The sequence below is a fragment of the Magallana gigas genome, chromosome 7, assembly GCF_963853765.1.
Source record: "Magallana gigas chromosome 7, xbMagGiga1.1, whole genome shotgun sequence".
NCBI classification, from domain to species: domain Eukaryota; kingdom Metazoa; phylum Mollusca; class Bivalvia; order Ostreida; family Ostreidae; genus Magallana; species Magallana gigas.
This window is the reverse complement of record NC_088859.1, coordinates 13184112-13208036: the sequence shown is the minus strand read 5'-3', so window position 1 is coordinate 13208036 and position 23925 is coordinate 13184112. Positions and strand designations below refer to the sequence as shown.

General features: G+C 33.6%; 2 protein-coding genes across 19 annotated transcripts in view; one reads left to right on the top strand and one right to left on the bottom strand.

Moving 5' to 3' along the window:
• LOC105335111 (single-stranded DNA-binding protein 2) overlaps window positions 1-13957 on the bottom strand; it is a 45951-nt gene extending 31994 nt beyond the window's left edge. For 13 of the 16 annotated variants that reach the window (XM_011438844.4, XM_011438855.4, XM_011438847.4 and 10 more), the window contains exons 1-6: window positions 13812-13957; window positions 12578-12657; window positions 11978-12050; window positions 5345-5406; window positions 4465-4549; window positions 129-170 (exon numbers count right to left, since the gene is read on the bottom strand). In XM_011438844.4, coding sequence (XP_011437146.1) covers window positions 129-170; window positions 4465-4549; window positions 5345-5406; window positions 11978-12050; window positions 12578-12657; window positions 13812-13814 — 345 coding nt within the window. In that variant the 5' untranslated portion in view covers window positions 13815-13957. The remainder of the gene's footprint in view (window positions 1-128; window positions 171-4464; window positions 4550-5344; window positions 5407-11977; window positions 12051-12577; window positions 12658-13811) is intronic. The other 3 variants (XM_011438848.4, XM_066066257.1, XM_011438854.4) reach the window with 1 other exon arrangement.
• On the top strand, window positions 13629-17924 carry LOC105335109 (ubiquitin-like-conjugating enzyme ATG10). 3 transcript variants are annotated; one of them, XM_011438842.4, is made up of 6 exons: window positions 13629-13778; window positions 14017-14112; window positions 15553-15694; window positions 16974-17071; window positions 17270-17361; window positions 17727-17924. In XM_011438842.4, exons 1-6 carry the CDS (start codon window positions 13674-13676, stop codon window positions 17812-17814), a joined length of 621 nt encoding a protein of 206 aa, XP_011437144.3. In that variant the 5' UTR covers window positions 13629-13673; the 3' UTR covers window positions 17815-17924. The 3 variants fall into 3 exon arrangements, with proteins under 3 accessions (XP_011437144.3, XP_065922331.1, XP_065922330.1); XM_066066259.1 differs by having other exon boundaries at window positions 13766-13904; XM_066066258.1 differs by lacking the exon at window positions 13629-13778 and adding an exon at window positions 13828-13875.
• The last annotated feature ends 6001 nt before the right edge of the window (window positions 17925-23925 follow it).

Below are 23925 nucleotides of genomic sequence, written 5' to 3'. Positions count from 1 at the left end.
GGGATCCTTGAAGTTTGTATGGGACTTAAAAGTGTGTGTGTGTGTGTGCGTCTGTGTGTAAGGGCATGCAAGTACTGACGAGGGTAGGGATCATAAATAAAGTTATTTTAATAAACATAGATACTTACGTGTGCTATACCATTCACTCCGTACCCTGAATTTACGAACCCCTGAAAAAAAGAAAAGAAAATAATCAGAAGACCTTCAAGGTAAAAATTAATTTAAGAATTTAGTTTAATACGACATCAAATTGTCAATAAATATATTGAAGAACCAGTGTATGCGAATAACTTATAAATTTTGGCTTAAATATCAGGCAAAATAATTTATTGTATATACATGGTAGCAAAAATAAACAAGGGCAACCAACTTAGTCATTTCATATAATTAAATTTCTAAGCATAAAGAATAAATGATTCATCACTCAGAGATGTTTTTTTAATGATGATGATGTCAGCTTTTTGTTGTGATTTAGCAATATTAGTACATGTAAATATTATAACCTTTGATACAACAAATCAAAATATCACAATAAGTTTCATTGTATAAATATGTACACATCTTCATTTGCTTTATTAACTTCTCATCAACAACATGTCAAGGCAGTTTATTCATATTCCAATTCCTAACCCCCTCCCCCCACAAAAGGATAAATTGGACAAAATTTTTAGACAATCATTGCACATGTACCAAAGTCTACACATACTTGTAAGCAATGTACTGGTATGGGTCAGTAAATATAATGTATGCAACAGTGCAGTGTTTTCAGGTTTTTCCCCCCAGACACCATTTTTTATTGCTTTTCTGCACAGTTACAGTTCATGAACTGCCCCCATCTCAAAATCACCACGCACTAGTAGGCACGCTACAACGTGACTTTACACATGCGTAGGCATCCCTCCAGCATTTAATTGTTGGTCTAAATTTCAACCTTCACATTTGTGAGGGGGGAAAATTACATATTCCTTCCAGTCTGAAAGTTCGGCAGCAAAAGCCTACGAGGGAAGGGTTTGGTTCTAAATATAAGACAATTCTTGCAAAGAAAACCAGGTATACAGTGTTGTGGATATAATTCATTGAGTTTAACATGAATACTGTAAACCCTCTGCAAAATCGTCTGCTTTCACCACCGCCAGAGAGAGAGAAGTCAACAATCCGTCTCAGGAAATCAATATTCCTCCCTTTAAACCTGACCTGAACTTACTGTCTGGTGATGAATATCTTGAATATTGTGAACAATTTCTTTAACTTTTAAAACTCTAATAAATTTTGCAGTGAATTTACTACCATAATATCAAGTTTTTTACCAAATGAACTAGAATCACCAAAGAACTCAATGTAGAAGAAAACATGCAGCATTGAAATGCATCGCTTCTCTCAAAGAGACTACCAATTCCATCATTTTTTTTTAATGATATAAACATTCAATTTAGACATATCTGACATATTTTCATGAAATTTGCTATATTAAAGAAAAAAATTAAGTAAATATTGATACCCCATATATAAAATAAACATAGTGCTCCGATGCAGGTGAAATAGAGAGCAATATTTATGTTCAAGAGAAGTCTAAACTGATTGATTGTTACGATTGTTAGAATTAGTTGATTTAAGTGACTCTTGACATTGGTTTCCACTTTTTTTTTTATAAAAACAATTCAAGGAAATTTTCCATAGATGATCAGGACATAAAATAAACACATGTACACGTATCATGTTGATTTCAGGATGATTCAATTTTCCTGCTTACAAAACCTGAAAATCAACAACACATGTGTGCTAGCTACCAATACAACTAAAACTGCTATCCATTAACTTTATATCACTCAAAACCTCCCCAAGATGGAACACAACCCAGTTACTGCCATACACACTTTCAGCAGGTTTACAGCTGTCTATTGATTTTTAGCCTTAGTCTCTGCTACCACTTTTTTCCTCAATCAAGAATACATCACCAACACTACAACCTGTAAATACTGCTACAAAGACAATATTGACGGTTTCAACATTTTTTTTTCCAAAGTCCACCTCAAAAATAAAATGTAATTTACGTCATTGTTCAGAAACCTAGGAGATTCCAATATAACTTTTTAACTTCTTCAGTTTCCAGAGCATCCCAAGTGAAACTTAAGAAAAGTAAACTATATCTTTTATCATATTCTAACTAGATTTCCTCTAGACTTGAAATCAAATGCATTTGAACAGAATTTGTATAATAGATGATGACTTGAGAAATAAGGTACCGGTACAAGAGAGATATATTTAAAGTAAGCTTATCAGTGTACACAGATTTAGTATGGGAGGTCAACCAATGCAAGTCTACACGTGCAACGAGATTTGAACCCAAACCAAACAATAGCAAACAAAACAAAATACTATCTTCATAAGGAATTTTTCATTGTGTTTTTCAGAGGGTTCTAAAGGAATTTTTTTTTCTTTGGGAGGGGTGGTAGGGGGGCAGAAGGAGTGATAAATGGTACTGGTCTCTTATTCCCATCAGCCTCCTCAGCTCATCAACTACTAACAACTGAAATCAAACAGCTATAACTCTCGTTCAGATGATGAGGAAGAATCTTGCCAGCCTCTCTTTCAGCAACTTTCCCCTTTGACCTTTCAGATCAGAAATTGACACAAATAAGATGGCAATTACTAGGTCACCAGAGAGGAAGTAGTTTCTTCTTCATGATGGTTGGCACTGATTCAACTTGTACTTATCTGCATGTGTAAAATGTTAAAATTCCTAATGCTGCTTCAAGCACATAGATGTCAAGGTCAAGACAAAGATGCTGCACAGCATCTAGTCAATAAGTTCTCGGCACTCGAAAATTGAAACTTTAGTTCATAATTCATTCCAACTACACAATCTAAACCTATCAACCATATATTCTGTATTATTGGAATCTTAAATATTTTTACTCAAATTGTGTCCATATTCACTTTTTCTATTCCTTTTCATTTGAAAAAAAAATCTCATGATTATTAAAACTAATTTGTCATATAATGCACATGACTTCTCCAATCAAAAGCTCTGAGCTTATCCGAACAATTACTCAACAAACCAACGCCTCCTTGACCCTGTACACTATTATGATCCAACTTTGAAAGTGAAATGTGGGGGAAAATGTTATGCAAAATTAGACCAATACTTAAGGTATCCACTTTAGTTTGATTTTTGCATAGTCCAAACATGTCCCTTCTGTAGATACTTATACCTTACACTAAGCTAGCTCACTTAAAAAGACTTCAATAAACTTGTTGAAGACACCAATTGCATTTTATGCTGCTATTTGACCTCAACAATTATGGTTGAAAAAGGCCTTTAACCTTATGCTATGAAAACCTAAAATAAAAACTAGGCAGATAGGCACATAATATTAAAATTGGAATCTGTGTCCAAAAATGGAAAACTTTTTACCCCAATTATGGTTAAATCACAAGTTACCTTGACATCAAACATAACTCGTTTCAAGGTCAGTCAATTTCATTACCAACCTTGACCTGCTCTATCAGGATACAGGAATTTGATATCTTCATATATACTTTTAATATATATATAAACTTGTATATCTATCATTATTACTATGACAATGCGACTAAACACTAATAGACAATTATCTTACACACATGCTGTTCCTTAAATTCTTTACATATTCATTAAAAAAAATCTTTATTTTTCTTTTGCACGATCTGCTGTGACCCTCGAGTCATCTTAACAAGCAATACCTCAGTATTAAAAACTCCTTTGACAGTATGTAAATGTCCCAAACCTCCCCTCCTTTTATTTCTATACATATGATGCAAAGCTTTGGTGTATACAACACTCATGCACACACTGAAAATTCTAGAATAATCAGGATCCTAACTTAATTTGCATGTGTTGGTGTTTACACCTTATTTGTGACATTAAAGTTCAGCTCTACTCTTTAGGTTCATCTAAAGTGAGGCAAAAGATTTTTCAAGTCAAAAGGTGATTTCAAGCTCAGAGAAACTTTCATTATCATAAAAAGGCCCGCACGATGTTTCCCTGTGAGGAATACTTAAAAACTGTCTGAAGTAAGCTGTGCAATACCTATTGTTGTGAATTCTCTTTATAAGCTACATAATACCTATTGTACTAGATTCTCTTCTTCTCAAATTTGTCTTTATAGACAGATTCAAATACAAACCATTTAACATCCACTGTTAATTGATATATGCAAATTTAACAGTGGTAACATTCCCTCAAGATACTGATGATGTAATGTTACATTCTTACATTATTATTGGTACATGTGCTTCTTTATTTTAGCATAAACAGATGTATAGGTTCAAGATGTATGAATATATATATATACAAGAGAATTTAACTGCCTTAACACTTTCTTTTTCCCCTCTATGAATCAATACTTATGAATATAAATATAAATGCTGTCGCATGCAAATTGCTGACGAGCCATTGGATGAATTTGGTACAATAATACTTGCATAATCATGAAATGCCTTGGCTTCACTAGAATGATCACAGTTTTCTCTCCGTTCTGGAGCCGCACAATATAAATCCCAAAATACACTGAAAAACAAAAGGCAGCCTCATTAGTATACATACTGTTTATAAAGTCTTACATTCTAAAAAAGTGGGAACTTGAAGTTCTCAAAGAAATTCAATTTCTAATATGATAATTCTTTGGCTTCACCATTATCAATTTAGTACTGATTTTATCCACAAAATAAAATATTTTATCAAAGTAAGAAATATGTCAACCATTTGTTTTAGTAAAGCCACTGTCCAAAAGTTTACATGCAGTAATTTTCTTGAAAATTGTTTTTACAAATTCCATGAAAATTGATGTCAACTCATATTGAAACCACAGTACAAGTTTTCAACTTATTCGATAGTATAAATGTAACTTTAGAAGGAAACTGAGAGGTGTGGAGCATCTTGTTATATTTCTTGGGGAACATTCCCCATGCCATCTTTCAAATATATAAAATATCTTTGTATGTCCCCACATGACTTGTTGTTTATAAACTTTATTTGGGTAGGTAGGAATGTTAATTTTTTTTTCAAAGGTTCAAACTATATCTCATAAAAGATGAACAAAAATTTGAGTACTCTTCTGTTAGGTGATTGGGAGAAGGCAAATGGTTGTTCAAGGAAAGTTCATTTTTTTTTCAAAAATACATAAATTTCAGTGTTCATTGAAATCCTAGATGGGTTTCCTTATATATCTATAATGGTCCATATTCACTGTATGCCTTGTTTATTTTTAGGGGTTTTTTTGGGGGGGGGGGGGGGGAGGGAAGTTTGGATGTGTGGGTTCTGGTATAATGTGTTTAGATACTTAGTGTAAGTTTGTAGACTTACCACCACCATGAATGTAAAAACCCAGGTGGTTCTCCTAATGTTATGTTCTTTTCCCATCGTATCTGAAAAAACAAAATTAATATTTTTAGTTTCAATTTCTAAAAATCATTCAAAACAGTTTCATAGAATCTTAATTGACTACGTACTTCTAAAATCCCAATATTCTCACAATATTTTACGTCATGTCTCATACCATTGGATAACTAACAGTCATCGTAATTCAAATTCCAAGCCTGGCTCTTGACATAGATATTTCCTCTTAACACCCAATTTATAGATGTACATGTAAAATTTTATATGTTTGAAATCCCGGATGTATCTCTAGCAAAGAGCAGCACACTGGCAGATAACAAATATCTACGACTACTTCCTGCTTACATGGACCCCGTTAAAAATGAACACTGATGGAGATGGTTTGCCCAGTCTAGGGCCAAAATCTCTGGACAATTTTCATTATTTAACCATTCTCATTTCTGTCTCTTGCATTTAAATCACACTTTAGAACTAGCCATGTCTTGTATCTTTTAATTTCTACGTTATTCCTATAAAAAAAAAATAATCACAGTTTATATGGGCCAACACATCTGTCTGTTGTGATTATGTTACTACCTTCCTCTGGCTCTTAAGTGTTGGTCACACTCTTGAAACATACAGCCATATCTTATATCTTTTAATTTCTACATCATTCTTATTAAAAAATCGCATGTAATTTATAAAATACATGCTAGTAGGACTTTTTATCATTTCTATAAGGCCTAAATATGGAGAACTCAGAGGAGTGGTTAAGGAAGGCTATTGCGTCTTGCACTCTTTGACGGACCTGTTTTACCGCTGGACTGTGACACGAGAGTCATCACCTGTACACAGAGGCTTGCACCGGATCAATAGCGAGGATACACTAGCGGGAACCTCGGTGTGTACAGACCCTAGTCAACATCCCGATCAATACATACCATCACAAAAGTTACCAGATTCAGCCACAATACTAAGATTGCTAGCATATATGCAGTCACATATTAAAAATTCATTTTTAAGAGTCCTAATAAGCCAATTTAAGGAAAGTACTATCTTCAGTATCTTGTGTTTTAAGAGAAATATTGATTTTTTCTCCATAAAGTGAGCCATGTACCTTATTACCTATCCTTTTCCTGTTTCTGCAACTTTCTTGCAATGAAATTGTTGCGGGCATTGATTTCAAAAGGATGTGCTGCAATATGTCTGGGAGTTTCCCCAGGCCAAATAAATGACAAAGTTTTCTGGGTCAAGGTCAAAAAGCATATTTTTCAAATTATTTGAAGAACTTTCTCAAGACAAAAACATCCTTTAACCATATTTTCAAACCAAAAATAAATTTTATATGAACCGATTCTTGAGGAATAAATTGCATAAGATGGACAATGAATAAGAAAGGAGATGAAGAATTAAGTTTTTCATAAATGTGTCCAATCCCATTGTAAAATATTGCAATAAAATATGTTCACACCACAAATGTAACCAATATTGTGAACTGAATTGTGAACAGAAATTCACAAAGACAAAGTGAGTAACTGCTTACTACCATAAGAACAATTATCTAACACATATCTTAAGCCTTTTTAATGCAGGAAATGAAATTATAGGTCAGACAATAATATCGATAAAAGAAGATCAGCATCCTGTGCCGTGACATTGGAGAGGGAAGAGGGAGAGTCACCCATAGAACATGGAAGGGGTGTGTAGTAAGCAGGTTTTTTATAATCACATTAAGACACACTTAATACAAGCATGTTACCTATAAAATTTCTTGATGTTGTTACACATGTGCATAGACTTGCAAACCAAGGTTTATAAGAGGTAATAAATAGAAAATAAAAATCTTAGATGCAAGAGCATCAACATGTTGCCTCATGATGGGGGAGTGACAAGAAAAATTCAACAGCATCCATATCAGACTGAATGTCCCAAGCTCTAGGAGTGGGGACACACTGAGGGTGTTGAGATTTATAATAGGGCCAGATGTTCCTACAGTGTACCTGCTACTGAAGTTGTAACTTTTATTGATTATTATCCACACGAAGAAATGACCTATTGGCATTCTTCCCCCTTAGTTCTAAAGTCCCAATCAATAACTAATGCTAGTCCAACAACAGCAAATGTTCATTAAAGAGTGTGTGCTAGAGTGAGTGTGCGAGCGTGTGCGTATGTGTATGTATTGTTAATGTTTTTTCAAGCAGACAAAGCACATGTAACCATGTGTGTCCCCTCCATATCTATGTTACACACACACACAATGTAGACATGTCCTTAGGCCTGTTCAGACAGCAATCCTAGCCAGTCAACCATGACACATTTTGCATGGGTGAAAGTGATGTGTTTGTTCAGTGTCATCAAACATGACGCACTTTTTTTTTTAACCAGCTCTAACTGATTTCCCTGTCTGATTGCCTCAGAATTTATTTTTTTTTATATTTAAAAATCATACATTCAGATAATAAAAATCAATCTGTTGTAAAATTTTCCTAAGTGAAGACCCACTACAACTTTCCCTATCAGGTGCTCCATACTAAGAATGGCATGAAACATGTATTCTTTTGACTGATAAGTCACTTTCTAATTTTCCCGAACTTTGGCTAGATAACAATGCAGAGGGGTATGCGGTTCCTGGAACTAGCTCACAGTTGAATCTGCGGCATTGAGGTGCATCAAGTGTGCCTGCGCTGAGGAGGCTTGGAAGTTTATACATATTATGTACACATACCTTTGTGACCTTTTTACCTTTCGGATCTTGTATGTATCGGTTAAAAAAAAAAATCCACATTTAGCTTGGGAAGAAACTTCCTCTCTCATTATTTCAAAAAATGTGTCTTTAATTCTACCTCATCTTAAAATCAATTCATACTAGTTCCTTTAAAAAAGTTTTTTTTATGACTATTGAATTCAAAAACATATATATTTTACTTTTCTATGGCCAACACATGTTTGTCTCGTATCTACATGTACCCCCTCCTCTAATACAGCAAACAATTAATTCTTCTCAAAACACACACATACTCAACAATCGCTAGAATCTTTATGATTACTAGAAAAACAGGATGTTGTGACCTTCTCCTGCTAAGAAAAGGAAGCAAGTCTACTACACTAAAAAGGAATTGGAATTTCCCTCAGTTTCATCCTCTTGCTAACAAACTATATATAAATATTTAAAAATCCCCCCCCCCCAAAAAAAAACTATCTTCAACTGGACATCTAAAGATCTAAAAATACTAAAGAAGATCTACTTGCATTTCCTGGTTCTGGGATTCGACTCTTCAAAAATGAGTGGAAAAAGGACTAGTTGGAGCTAATGGGTATTTCCATGTAACTACCAAAAAGGGAAACCCAATAATTTGCCGCAACTTTTGATTATAAACCATCCTGAATAAAAAAGAGGGTGATAGAAGCCTCCAAAAAGACTGTCCATGTCTGTCTTTTGGTGGTCATTATGGAGATGGAGGGTGTATGTTGTAAAGGAGGGTTGATGAATAAAACACGACCCAAAGGAAATTTCTTAAAATGTGAATAAAATAAAACAAAATTTAAATCCTCCCTAAGACCATCATGGTGGAAAATCCAAGAATGTTTACCAATAGCACTTTTGATGTCATTGCCTTAGATCCTGTACTTTAAAAAGTACTAACACAACATATGCAGCTCTACATGCTGTTTTAAGAATGGAATTGTAAATTACATACTTCATAACATCAATATTAAGAAATCTATTTAACATCTTTCAACTTCTGGACTTAAAAAAAAGAAGGAAAAAAAGGCCACTCCATATATGGGTCCAGCACAAAAATTGCAAGACTTCTTCAGATATATGCTTTCTCATTTCCTTCTTCAAAAGTCCCATTTACAATATACACTGCTAAATTATGAACTCATAATAAAAGACTAGACAGCTGAATGAATGAAAAGAACATTCCTGTCCCAAAACCACATCAAAGAGGGACCCAGGGAGCAATGAACACTGGGGGAGTTGGTGGTTGGCCAATGTTTCTTTGCAAAGTTCATTTATCCCATTCTGTCAGCTTAGAGTTTAGTTGATTAAAAATCATTTGAAACATTAAGCTTGCTCTCTCCTCTCTCTCTCTCTCTCTCTCTCTCTCTCTCTCTCTCTCTCTCTCTCTCTCTCTTAAAGCTAAGTTGCATCACACAGAACTGCACACAGAATTACCAAAATTAACTATTAACTTGCAATATATATTTTCTTAATGGACAAACAGTTCCAATAAGTAACAAGACCATTCCCAGGAATACTGTATGAATGACCTAGTGAAACCACAATATGTTGGAAACTGCAACATCATTATATATTATATATTATAACTAAAGCCCCACAACAGAAGTGAGACATATATAGTCTACTACCTGGAGAGAAGTATAAACAGGTACACAATATGTACAAACAGAACATGATAGAGTTGCATGTACATCTGTCCTCAAAGTTCTACAGAAGCAGAGCTTCGCCATCTGACAGGCATCTTGAGGGTAACAAAGCTGATGTAGATATATATTTAACAATGTAAGAATGAAAATATTTTGGAGGGGGTCTGATTTGCTCAAACTATTGGAACTTAGGATCCTCAACACCCCGTGCTTTCTACTTACTATGATAGTACATCACAACATGGCGATTTTAGCGCATTTTGAATCGGTTTATACTACCAAAATTTGTTGTTCATCTCTGTGGTGCAGTGGATGTTGCTTTGGTCTACCAACACACAGGTCCTGAGTTTGAATACTGCAGGGATTTTTATGTTCAGGAACAGTTGTAAAATTTAAAAAGTTGATTTTTCCCCAAAAAGTGAAATTTTTGGGTCATTTTCAAGTCAAACGCATGCTAAAAATCCATATCTTTAAGTATTTTAGAAGAATGGGCTTGTAGGCAGAACTTTTCCCAGGTGTATGGTGGACCCTTAATTCTACTACATTTATTAAACACTGGTATAAATCTTGCTGGGACAATGGTAGTATGGATCACTGGTAACTGATCTGGGGATCTCCTATTCTGAGGGGGTAGATATAGAATAGCAAGTCACAATCACACCTTTTTCTCCGTTTCTGATTTGTGTGATGATATTAATACAAAACTGTAAAAGTTTCAACAAATTTCTACATTCTATCACATGATAGAATCTTTGAGAGGGCACTGAGTAACTCATACAGACTTTCATGTATTTTGTAAAGCTATCAGATCCCTAACAAATTCAATAAATTGATAAAGAAAACTATCTTGTTAACCTTCATTTAACCAAGTTTGATGAAAGCAAGAACGAAATTGTATTAATTGGGCAATACATCAATATTAAATCATGAATATACTGGATACAGTGAAAATACTGAGAAAGTATGTAACACCTAGAAGTGAAATACCCAAACATTACTGATGTTTCCCTTGTAAAAAACATCTCTTTCTGAAGTTACCAAATCAAAGTTCATAAAGAAGTCTTTGTAATATCAAAATCATCCATCATTCCCAATAGGACTAACTTTAAAACAGATCAGTCATGGAATCAAGTAGCTAATTTAGAAAGACTGAGAATTTAGTTACTTAGTAAGGCTATCTCTTAGAAATTATTGATCATTCAATTTAATTACACCAGTCCTCAATTAACAACTATCACTGACATACTTTTCTTCAAATGTTCAATGCAACAACAATCCTTTTTGTACATCAAGCCCAAATAAACCAATCTTTAGGTATTTACCGATTGACAATCTGAAGCTTAGCGCTGAGCAAAATACAAAATTCAAATTATTATTCAACAATTTCAGCACACTATCTCATGAAATTTAAATCGTGATCCTCTAAATCTCTCCAAGTTTCAAGAACATTTAAATGTACTAAGCTTCAGCAGTTGAAACTATCAGGGATTCGTGTTGAATCTTATTTCATTATGAAGTCTCAAATCTTATTCCATAATTAACCGTAAGGCGCTGCCTGCCATTACTGCCCCATCTATATTTTAATCTTTGGATATATAATAATATTGGACAAGTATAATCAATGGTGCAACACTTGCATTATTTTATGAGTAAAGGAAATGAGTGGGTGGGTGGGTGGGGGGGGGGGGGGGGGGGGAATTTGTTATATTATGATCATAGGTCTTTGAATTCATCTTTGATATAAAATTATCCAACAACCCAACCGACACTTGTAAACTTTGCTATATAACGACTATGATGTCCGAATTACCAACATCTCTTTTCAATCTTAGGTGTATGTGACGACAACATCTTTCATTTTTATAATCTACCACGTTTCAGCATTTCATAATCCTTATTACATGTATTCCTAAGAAATAATCAATACTGACTGAATATAATTTATTTGATGTCCAAAACTTAACATTCTGTTATGGTGTTCAATTGTACTTTAAATCACATTTATTTTAATCAAAGTTTCTCTCTTGCACACATTTCCCCATACCTGTCAATTATTGATGTACAATTTGGAAAACTGTACACTACCGTAGAAACACCAACTTGATGCATTTAATCGCTTACTTCATCGAGTTGTTGAGTTAGGGACAAATCTCATTTCTACAGAGTTTAGTAACCTGTTTCAAAATTCACATTAATCTGACATGTGCTCTTGTAGATGTTGCCACTTACCTCCGATAGGAATGTCTGTGCACTTTTCTGTGCTCCGACGTGTAATAAATATTCATATACATAGAGGGCTAACCTGCAATATACACAGAAAAAAATGTAAACATCATCAGTATATTTCAGATTTGTGGATGGAAAATGTTCTATGAACAGTATTTCAAATCTGAATAGGTTAGAGAAAATATTAGTCGACAACAGAATCAACAGCTGATGGCTTAAGTTCATTTTAGGCCATGGTTTTAAAAAAGAAAGTACAAGTTGTTTTGGATGCAGAGCATGTTTCTCCTTTTATAACCATCTGTATTGATGAATAACGATGAACATGTTTACAATTATAGATAAACTGAAGGCTTGAACACATAAAGGAATTGGAAATTGGAGGTACATGACTATTGTTTTTAAGACCCACATGGTCTTCGATGCTAACACATGGGTATGTTTAATAACGGGAACAGCCATTTTGAATGGGGCATCACTTGTGCACAGGTGGAAAATACTCGCTTCGCGTCCTGTAAGCGCGAGGGAAAAACTGCAACGGCTAGAAATATTCTCTTAGATTGCACTTATATGGTCTAGAATGCTAAAAAAATAAAATCCACTTACTTTTCGCGAGCTTGGGCATCCGAGGGTACCGTGGATCCTTTCCCCTTCGAGTACATGCTGGGAGCTGAACTGTCACGCACCTGTCAACATATCAAGGACGACACTGACCCCGTCACTATAGCAACCACAAGTAGAACTGAAGAAAGGCGTTCTACGATTAGTTCGTTAATTATAGCAGAATCTGAGATCTAGAAACCAACTAACTGAGAAATGTGTGTGTTACAGCGACAAAGACCGGCTGGCAAGCGGCCAAATTTATCAAGTTATAGATATTTTCTCCAGCGAAGATGTAAACAAAAGAAAAAAACTTTGACCATTAAAGAGTTTCTATAGTAAAAAATTAAATTGGTTTATATTTTAAAGTATGTAAATCAATTTTGAAATCGTGGGAGGTTTTATAAACTAAAATGCATTTATTTCCCCATTATTAAAATATTTCCATGTTTATTGTCCCAGACTCAAGCAGAGCCGATGGATTCACGTTTCACTTTTAATTGTTGTTTAAATCAAAATTAGATTGAATGTAACTTTTTAATTAGGGCTATCAACAATAACATATTAAGTCAAATTTTTAGAAATTGCTTTTTATGAAATTTACTTTTTTTCAGGTAAAATTAATATCTTCAGATATGATCTTTATTAAATGAATAAAATATACTAATAAGTATTTTAATGTAAATTTATTTATAAAAATGAATATGAATGACACAAAATCATTTCACATGTTACAGCTTCAAATTCACTTTCCTGTCAACTTCGAAATATTTTCAAATAGTAGAGATATATCCTGACCTACTTTCCAGGCAGTTTTGCTCAATAAATATGGGGATCTAGAAACTGCGAATCTACACTTGAGGCACAAAAAGGAAACTCGATGTGTTTTATTGCCTACCACGTTAAGTACTGTTTTGCTTCTCTCTAGATGGTCAAAATAGCAAAACACATTACCAATAATGTTAATACAAAAAATTGATAGCGATATATTAAAACAAATCGAAAAATAAGTTAATAATAAACGATTACACATGTTTGACCCCGTGAACCGACATGTGTATTGGTAATTCTCTTTACCTCCCTCGGAAAAGAACCTGCCATCATGGCGGCAGGTTCAATTTCGGAAGACGAATATTGGGACAGCATTATATTCTTCCTGACACTTTCAAGTAAAATCGACAGTAAATGGACAATCGTAAACACCAAAGTACGTTATGTTGTTGTATTTCAATATACTCACCATACGTTGCCATCAAAAACAGGACGAAACAATGTCTTGGCACATCGCTGTATCCGACACAAAGGTTTTCGCTTTCCTCGGGGTTTATTATAGGCAGGTGTACTCCCCGAACAGACAAAGGGGGCGTAACCAGAAAAACTACGCAGTCATTGAATGTTTAAAAGAAAAAATTCACTGAATTTTAATTTCTTTATTTTGTTTACAGGATGGTAGAAGATTCGCAAAAAAGACAGAAGTGTTTATTTTGAGTACAGAAAATAAAGAATCCACTATGAATGACGATGTTATCAGAAACACAGAGGTTGATACATGTTGATTGTTCTTATCTATAGTCTTATAGAATAGATATTACTTTTTCTTGTGTTTAATGTTCGACAATCTGTTTGCTTTAGTTTTTGGAAGCTGGTTTGTTTGTCCGTAAAAAATGATAAGGAAAAATACGAATAAAACACATAGTTATTTATCAAAAGCACATCAAGAATATTTATAACTATTTGTATATGCATGTCTATTTAGAAAAAAAAAATGATTTACTATAAACATTGTATACATATATGTATTCAATGGTTATTATATTTTAACACAACACTATATGTTTAACATACATGTAAATCACTTTTTAAAAAAAAGGCATGCATGATTTTAGTTTGAGGGCTCTTGAGTAAAATTGTTATCACAATATATTTCTACAAGTAGATATATGTTCTAGTATGTACATGAAATACACTCTTTAGATTTACAATTTGAAAAAATTGATAGATAAGTAATACATGTATTAAAAAATAATGATTAAAAAATAAACTTTACATGAATATCATTGGAACAAGTTTAACTTCAAATGATCTACAAGTTGATTAAGTGTTTTTGGCATAAGTCTTGCTTTTAGTAAAAGCATTGTATTCCGTGATTAATCTAAGTCAGTTTTGAATAAATAACAAAATAAGACTATTTACTTGAATCTTTTATATAAGAAATTTTTTTCTGAGGAAATTCAAAATTTAGGCTTTCAAACAGTGTCCCAGTTCTAAACGTTTCTTCAAGTATATTATCAGGGTTGTCTCTAAAAATTGAAGTAGAAGGAGGAAATGGAGAAGTAGAAGGGGGTCTGGGGGTCTTGCATATAGCTACATTGTTTTGAGATGCAAAAATAGCCAGGTAATTAAGGCATTATAGGTGGGAGAATTCCCCGCCTCCCGGGTCTTGGAGACAACCCTGATATTATATAATACTTTTACTTACCAGTAGCTAGACTTCTAAAGAATTGTTGCATTTATCAGTAATTATTTCAAAAGATTGCAGTTAAAAACAAAACTTTTTCAGAAACCATTTCTGTGTTTAAAAACTTTGAAGAGGGATAACTCATTTTAGTATATACTCAAAATGAGAGCTGAGACCAAACCCAAAATAATGCTCTGTGCCTTTTGTGATTTGACACCTGTATTTCCTATTGCCTGTCTGTCTTGTTAGATTTGAATTTGGTAATTACAGCTGAATTTGTCAAATTCTGAAATAAACTTGTCATTAAATGAATTCCTTTTATTATAGCAATCTAAATAAGATTTTCAAATCAAAACATATGGTATATTATTGTTATCAAAGGACAATGGAAATAGAAATTTAATTTAGTGTTAATAAATGCAAGAATGTAGTCTTGTGAACATATTTTTCTGTTATGATGTTAATAAGTTTTTAAAGCTCTGATTGGAGAGGTTATTAAACAAGTGATAATGATATATTACAGTTAATGGAAGAGCAAGAGGAAGATGCTGCAGCTTTCCAGGTCAGAGGGAATTCTGACGTGGAAGTCGTGACTTATGAATATCACATCCTGTATAGCCCCAGCTATGGTGTGCCAGTTCTGTACTTCAATGCCCACACACAAGGTAGCTAATCCCGTGTACACTGGGCTAATCCTGTGTACACTGGGATTTCGACCAAAAGGATTTGATTTTCATACAACATATATCAAATTCCTTTTTTTTTTTTACTGTATTTGGAAGTAAATTTGATTTTTAAATAAAAAATAATTTAACAGAACAAATTTTATAAAAATCATATTTAAAGGGACTTTGACATTATTTTTTATCAGAATTTTTTTTTTCTTATTTTATGTATAAAATGGTTTACTTGCTCATTTTGAATGATTCACCAAAATTTGAATGTTAGAAGTCAAGTTTTAGAGCGATACAGAGGTAAAAAGTCATTGTTGTGTAAACAAAGCAGTAGTCTTATATTTGTTTACAAATAATTTAAAGTAAGGAATTACCATTTCTTTGACCAAATGACTTGTGGCAAACAAGGTAAACTGATTCAATGTGTTCATAAATAATATGATAAACAGAAAAAGCAACATTTGATTGAAACTCATACCAATAAAACACATATATAAGCCAATAACAAAGCTTGAGCTTTGTTTACAAAACAAAGATTTTCAAAGATTTTCAAAGATTACTCTGTATCTTGCTTATTACTCAAAATTTGTCTTTCAAATTTGATAAAGCATTAAAAGTACCCATTTTAACCATTCTAAACAAATAAAATTTTAAATTTTGATCTCAAATCGTGTCCAGGACCCTTTAAGAAAACCCAATTTGTTCATCTTCATCAATAAGAATAATGTAATTTTCACTTGATAACTCACCTGAGAGGAAGGCACAAAAGAGCTTTTCTTATCAAAATTTGAGCGTCTATCATCATAATTGTCGTCTCGAGTGTTGATTTACTTTTCACATTTTCATCTGGAAAACCACTGGGCCAATTTCCACCTAACTTGCAAAAAAAAAACCACCCACCTTGGGCTTGAATGAAGGGCTTTAATGTTTGTTAAAATGAATTGGCCTTGCCCTATCCAAGGGAATAAAAAATTGTTAATTATGATCATAAATTAATACCCAGTTAATAACAGTATGTATTTTTTTTTTTTTATTAAAAAACCTTATAAAGAATGGAGAAAAACCATACATACAAATTATATTTTAAAACATACATGTATGATTAGAGTTTACATTTATCTAGTTATATCATCTCCTCTATTATTTTAGGGAAAAACATATGGATATACGGTTATACCATAACAGTGAGGAAAATGTATCTGAAAATAATTTTACAGTTTAATCATAAATGTATAGTGAAGACATTTGTATCTGTAATTAACTTTGTAAGGTGGAAAACTTCTAGCCTTAGAGGAAATCTGGAAAAGGGTGCCAGATGTATATAAAGAGAGATTGTCAGAAGAAAGATGGACATTTATTACACAACAAGTGGGTAAACTTTTCATATGTATTCAAAGCACATTTATTTGATGTACACATTGTATATTCTCATTACAAATGAATACAAAATGTTTTGTTTCTGATACTGGTTTTAATATATTTGACTTTAAACAGAGTACCAATTCACAAAATTTGATAGGAAAAGTTAAGGCTTTCAATAATTTTGTTTTTTGATGATCAACTTAGGAACACCCTTTACTTGGCCGTCCATTCTATTACCTACATCCATGTCATACAGCTGACCTGATGAAAAACTCTCCAGTCCTAACAGATAAAAGGTCAGTATTAAAATATAAAAGGTGGAATGAAAACAAATTTTACACAAAAGGCCATTTTGTCAAATGATGCGGCATTAATTATTTTGCTATATAAAAAGGGAAATAACTCAATTTTTCTATTTTAAGTTAAAAATTAAGAAAATAAAATGGTAAAAACCCCTCTGTGACATTATACTTTATTTTTGCTAAAGAAACCTATCAGTTATGTTTATTTTTCTTGCCAAATGTTCCATAGTCTATTAAATTTTCCAATAAAAAGAGAAAGAATTTTGTTACTGATTTGGTACAGGTCTGATACAATGCATGTTCAACATTCCTCCAATAGGTGTGAAAGGTCAGAAAAACTGAACTTTCTAAATTTTCAGACATTACATTGTTTCCTGGCTGAGTGCTGTTGGTCCTGTGGTTGGGTTGAAACTTCCTCTGGAGTATGGAAAACTTTGTGTCAGCTGACAGCCATTTTTGGGGGTCCAATATTGGAGCCATTCCATTTACAGAAACAAAAATGTTGTTTGTATATGAAGTGTTACAAACCAAATGTGTATAAAAATGTGCAATATGAATACTTGTTTTTGTTGAAAAATAGTGTATGGTTATATAAAAATATCTTCATCTATTAAAACAAGATATTTTTATGACAAAAATATTTGAGTTGTTTCCCTTTACATTGCTATGAGTGTCTTGCTAATAAAAGTTTTTTTTTGTTTTTGTTTTGTTGAAAAATAGTGTATGGTTATATAAAAATTGTCTTCATCTAAACGAGACATTTTTATGACAAAAATATTTGAGTTTTTCCGCTTTACATTGCTGCGTGTGTCTTGCTAATGAAAGTTGCAGGTGGATAAGGATAAACAATCAGGGTTATAGTTCGAAATTATTGCAGTTGCATCAAACATCATTTTAAAATTCTGAATTTATTCATGTATATCTAACAATACCTTGCAAAATAATAACAATACAAATTGAAGGTACAGGGATACTGTTACATCAGAGAAACATAATCATATTAATCCTATTACCTATGAGAAATTGTACTGATTCCAAGATCCTCCCCAGGCTATATCTGTCCATATCTCTAAGGGTTGAAATTGTTAAGTGTTTAAGTTCTAGTAATATCACATCTCTCTCTCTATCTCTCTCTCTTCCAGTCAAGTCAACTGTAATTTATGTGGAATTTGTCCTACAAATAGGTATGAATAATTGTGAACAATATTTAACAGTACGAAAATGTTCTGCATTATAAAGCGGGTTGTGGATTGTGTCATGTATAGTTATGTACGAGTTAGTTATATATAAGAAAAAGTGATTGAAACCAAGGTATGTAATGCTTTCTTTAAAAAAAAAGATGCTAGTGTAAAGTGGTCACTTGTTTGTGAAACAGCATGGATACAAATATTGCGCCAGTTATAAAACATTGATAATATCAAATGTATCTGTATTCATATTTTTTAAAACGTAAATTAAATATACAAGTAGTTAACAGCATACATACCAAGGGACAGTACTCGTATATCATGACGATATCGCTCACTTTTTAGACAAAAGGACCAAGAATATTGAATGGCAGGCGTTGTGATTGAGGTAAAAGTACGACATTGTAATCGTGGGTGCTAGGTTTGGAGTAGAACATATCCTTTAATTTTCATGATCTTGTTTATTACATTGAATAAAAATTTTAAAGTACCATTGTTTTCAAAGTTTCGTACAGATCAGTTAATGAATTTCTCTAATACTGCTATGTGTAACTACATGTACATAAATATACAGGTTAGTAAGCTTACATGTATAGCAGACACATCTGGAATACTATAAACGGCATACTTTATTTAGCACTTTAATAAAATCAAACAATCATCAATATTTTACAACATTTTGTTAAATTACTTTTAAAAGCTCAAAATTTTCAAATCTAATTACTAATATTAATGTCTAGAATAGTTAACTTGGATATTGCTATTGTTTGACCAAAATTTGAATGTAAGAAGTCAAGTTGCAATCGAGATAGAGAATTCAGAAGTCCGTATTTTGTAAAAGTTGATCAAATACATGTATTTGGATTGACGTACTTTAATTAGATATTCTTTTATAGCACAACATATATTGAAAAGACAGTATCATACTTAGTGTATAACTGTTGTATAAATGGCCTGATAGTAGAGTGTAGATGTGCTTGTTAATTTATGGCGGGGTTGCAGGTTCGAATTGTAAGTAGGGTTTTTCCCCACAAGAAGTATCATTAATTATTTAAGTTTTTATACTTCCTCACCTCATGTATACATGTATACTGCGCACATGTACATTGTATGAACATACCCGGAACAATATACAGGTATATATATAGTACGACACTGTCTGTATAATTAACGCATTAGTGTGGAAGGGACTGAGTTTTTGGTGGGGGGGGGGGGGGTCTGACCACCCGACATCCTCTAGATCCGCGCATAATCATTATCTATAAACACTCTACACGGGGTTCAGACGAGTTATCGATGTCAATTTCCTGAATTTGTGGCTCAAGTTAAGGTATATACAGTGTATGTTCATATTAATATAGAAAAGTTGTACTTCCTGTTAAAACGATTGAGTAGGCGAACTATTCGGAAAGGGCGACCTACCTCTTTTCAGACATTTTACTATTAAACTTAACCCAGATAATGATTTTTTTTTCACATGTACATGTACTTAGTTGAGAGATCGTGGGCGTTTTATGATTTCACTGCAGCTATTTTGCTTGGATCTGTGGCGACACCTTGTTCAGATATTGCATGGCCAAGTGATATACCGTTACGCTAAGTAAGGCATGGATTGTTCTGGATCAGTTGGATGTATAACATTACATAAATTCAGAGCATCGGTAAGGTTTTATTGGAACAAATGAATGTACCCTGAAGCCAGGCTTTGGACGGCCTATATAACCGTGGCGACCAATGATGGTATCGACAAATGTAGGCCATCAAAAAGCTTGCCATGCGTCTGGAATCGTCCATGTGAGGGGTATATATAACAAAAATCAATATCCGACTGAATTAAATATTAAATACGAGTACAAAAAATGCATTAAAATTAAAATCATGAGCTTCAGCTTTTTTCATAAACAAAGTGGCTACCCACGAATACGTACAAAATTCTCCATTTTGTTTCATCGATAGAGAATTATCAAAGTCCGCCAAATCCAAGGAGAAGCGATTTTACAGCCAAGAGTACAAGGCATGATATACCAAACACCCCTCTCTCTCTCTCTCTCTCTCTCTCTCTCTCTCTCTCTCTCTCTCTCTCTCTCTCTCTCTCTCCACACACACACACACACACACCATAACCCACGCAATATCATGTGAAGAATAAATCTCCACCTTTTAAAAGACCAAAATAGGAACATATACGACTAAAAAATATCGATAATTGTATCAGACTTCTTTATTTCAATAAGTAGACTTTGGAGAGAAGTTTTAACTAAATACTACAATGGTATCAATAACAAAATATTGCACTATAATTTAATAAATGTATACAAATAAAAAATGGAATACAAAATATAATAAGTTTAGGTGTGCTGTAAACTGCTAGTTAATGCTTGTAAATTGATGCACATATCATTTACATTGGAAAGGAAACTTTACAAATACCGGAAAACTGGAGTTCTAAGTGTATAAATTATTTTTTTTCTTGAAATTGTAAAAAATAATGTTTCAATTCCAACTACTTCGCAGGAAAAATAAGAAACAAAGTCAATGTTTGACACTCTTCAAAAATACAGAGAGACTTGTTAACTTGAGTTGTAATTTTACATCCACAAACGTTTCAAAAATGCACAAAAGAGTTCTAAATGTATAAATAACGTGTAATACATAAATAAACAATTCATACACAACAAACATGGTTTTTTGTTTTGCAGATTTATATTATACCCTTCGTTAACAGTTTGATATCGTTTTCACTTATAATAAATGCATGACACATTGCATTGCAATGGTATGGAGGAGGTTGGGGTTACAATTGAATTCCAGCAACCATCTCTGGTGAAGATGCCAACATATATTTCAAACACCATTATGTGGCCACATGAACTTTTTACCTATATTAACTAAATGAGAAGGCGTTGTCACCATTCAGTATAACTCCGGGATTCAGTGGCAAAATAGTGGACGTTGCTAAGAGGTGAATATACTCAGCCAATGAAAGCGGAGATCTCCATCCTAGAACGGAGTTCACTTCCGAAAGTCCACACCTCTCCAATGCAGGAAAACTTTGGGTTGACAATAATATCAGCGAATGCAATAATAACAAAATCGTCACAGCGGTATGCAACGAAAAACTCCTTAGCCGTGCGGCCGACTATGGTGTTGGGGGTAGCATGAAAACACACGTACCTCTCTTCACTGAAGAATAACGCGAAAATGGGCTTGTTCAGCACTACATAGTTTTCATTCAAGCTTCGAACAATTGAGATAATTTCCTCCTGAGGAATGTTCGGATCCTCGCTTGCGGCTAGGCATTTCCCGTTCAAGTCATAAATGGCAGCGCGGCGTACGTGCCCCTTTCCGACGAAAATGTTCATCATTTCGGTCCAATCCATAGGTTTGTTCAATTCTGGTTGAAACTGCTCCATTGTCAAATCACCGCTCTATGGGATCTTGGCTTAATCTCCGATTGGATTGTCGATGTATATTTTTAAAGTTCACCAGTGACACACCTTGGTATTACGAATTCATCTGTATTACCTGTTAGCGACTAGGTCAGGTATGACAGCCTGTGTAATGGTTGACGAATTAAGTCCCCCTGTAGGTATATATCGCGATCAACTCATAAATTCCTGAGTGTGCACAAAAACACGGGCTCCTATCATCACGGTAAACGCAGGCTGCACGTGGAGTAAGCAGAAACTACGTGCCAGACAGTCAAGCCGCTAATTAGGATTTAAGTGATTAAGTTCAATGGAAATAGACTATGTCGGGAAACTACTCGTGTATTTACAAGCTACTCCCTTGGTGTGAATTAGGATCCTGCTTGTGTTGTATAATCAAAACTACTGCATTCATGCACATGCTTTTGATTATTTAAAGAAAGGAGACATACGGATCTATGGGCGCGGGGGGATTCTTGAAATATAACACTTCCACCCCCCCCCCCCGCCCCCACGGCAAACAAAATTATTCCTCGAACTCCTTACCCTGGGAAAGTTTTTCTGGATTCGCGCATGAGAGTGAGTCTAGAGTCGCCACCCCCTCCTCTTCTTTGAAAGAAAGAGAGAGGAGGGGACACAATGACGAAAGTTGCGTAAATTTATGCAATGAAATGCCCTTTTTATTGTAAGAAACGGGCTGTGTTAATTTTTTTTCTCTGCAAAGATCATCTCCGCTTAATTAATAGCCTATATGAATCGCCAAAGAAAACGTATTTTTTAAATCAACATTTCCCTATGTATCCATTTAATACGCAAATTATAGTTATCTTCAATCTGTTCGCTAGATCTGAGGAACAACAAATTCTTCCTTATAAGAATGTTGTTTACATATTAGGTACAACTATTCGTATATGGAAGTCTGTCTGCATGCAGTCCGTGCTTTCAATGTATCTACATGTAGGTTTTAACTGATCACGTAGTTATGCCACATTGATAGCACAGATATATATCACCCATAGGAATGTTTGGGGGAATTCTACAAAACTCTTTTTCTCGAAAACTACAACTTGCAGTATTATTACGAAGACTCCAGAGGCTAATTAATTTTAATTATTTGTTAAAAGTCGTTTAAGGTGGTATAACACATCATCATCGGATCGGAACGACATTTCGTTTTATTAAGAAAAAAATACCGACGGTATTTTGTAGCTTACTCCATAGGCGAGTGGAAAATGTTTGAGATCGTATACTTCCAAAGTTCGCATCCAGCAGGAGCTTTAGTTGTTACTTACTGAATTGAATTTTTTAGAGATTAATTTTTTTAATCTCCAAACTGCAAATTTTTCGCTTATTTGACATATGTACAGTTTATATATTTATTAATAATTCTTTCATAATCAAATCATTTACAGTTAATTTGAGTGACTTTTTCCAGGTGTGTTATTCCACCTTAACGTCACCTTTAAGGGGGATGCGCGGCCATCTTGTGCATTTGATGATTAAAATGTAAACATTTTTGAATATTGGCTTGTTTCCGACCGAAACCGACCAAAACTGCAGCTAAGAGACAAAAAAAAAACAAAAAACAAAAACAAAAACAAAAACACCTCCCCCCCCCAAAAAATATAAGGTTTTACATGTTGTTTTGTATGCAAGTAACGCATACAACACTGTACAAGAACAGACCAATACCGTTTCGATAACTTAAAACAGCTGCACAACTGCGCAGCCGTAGACTTATTTTGAAGATTTATTTTAAATAGAAAACTTATAACTATTATAGAGAGGACACTATAACCGATATTCTTTCATATTTTTTTCAGATTTGTAAATTTTGAATTTAATTCTGTAGCTGCGAAGTTCTAAGTGATTGAAAATTAACGCATTGCACTGTTCTTGTAAGCATAACTTGCTTACAAAACAACACGTAGAACCTCATATTT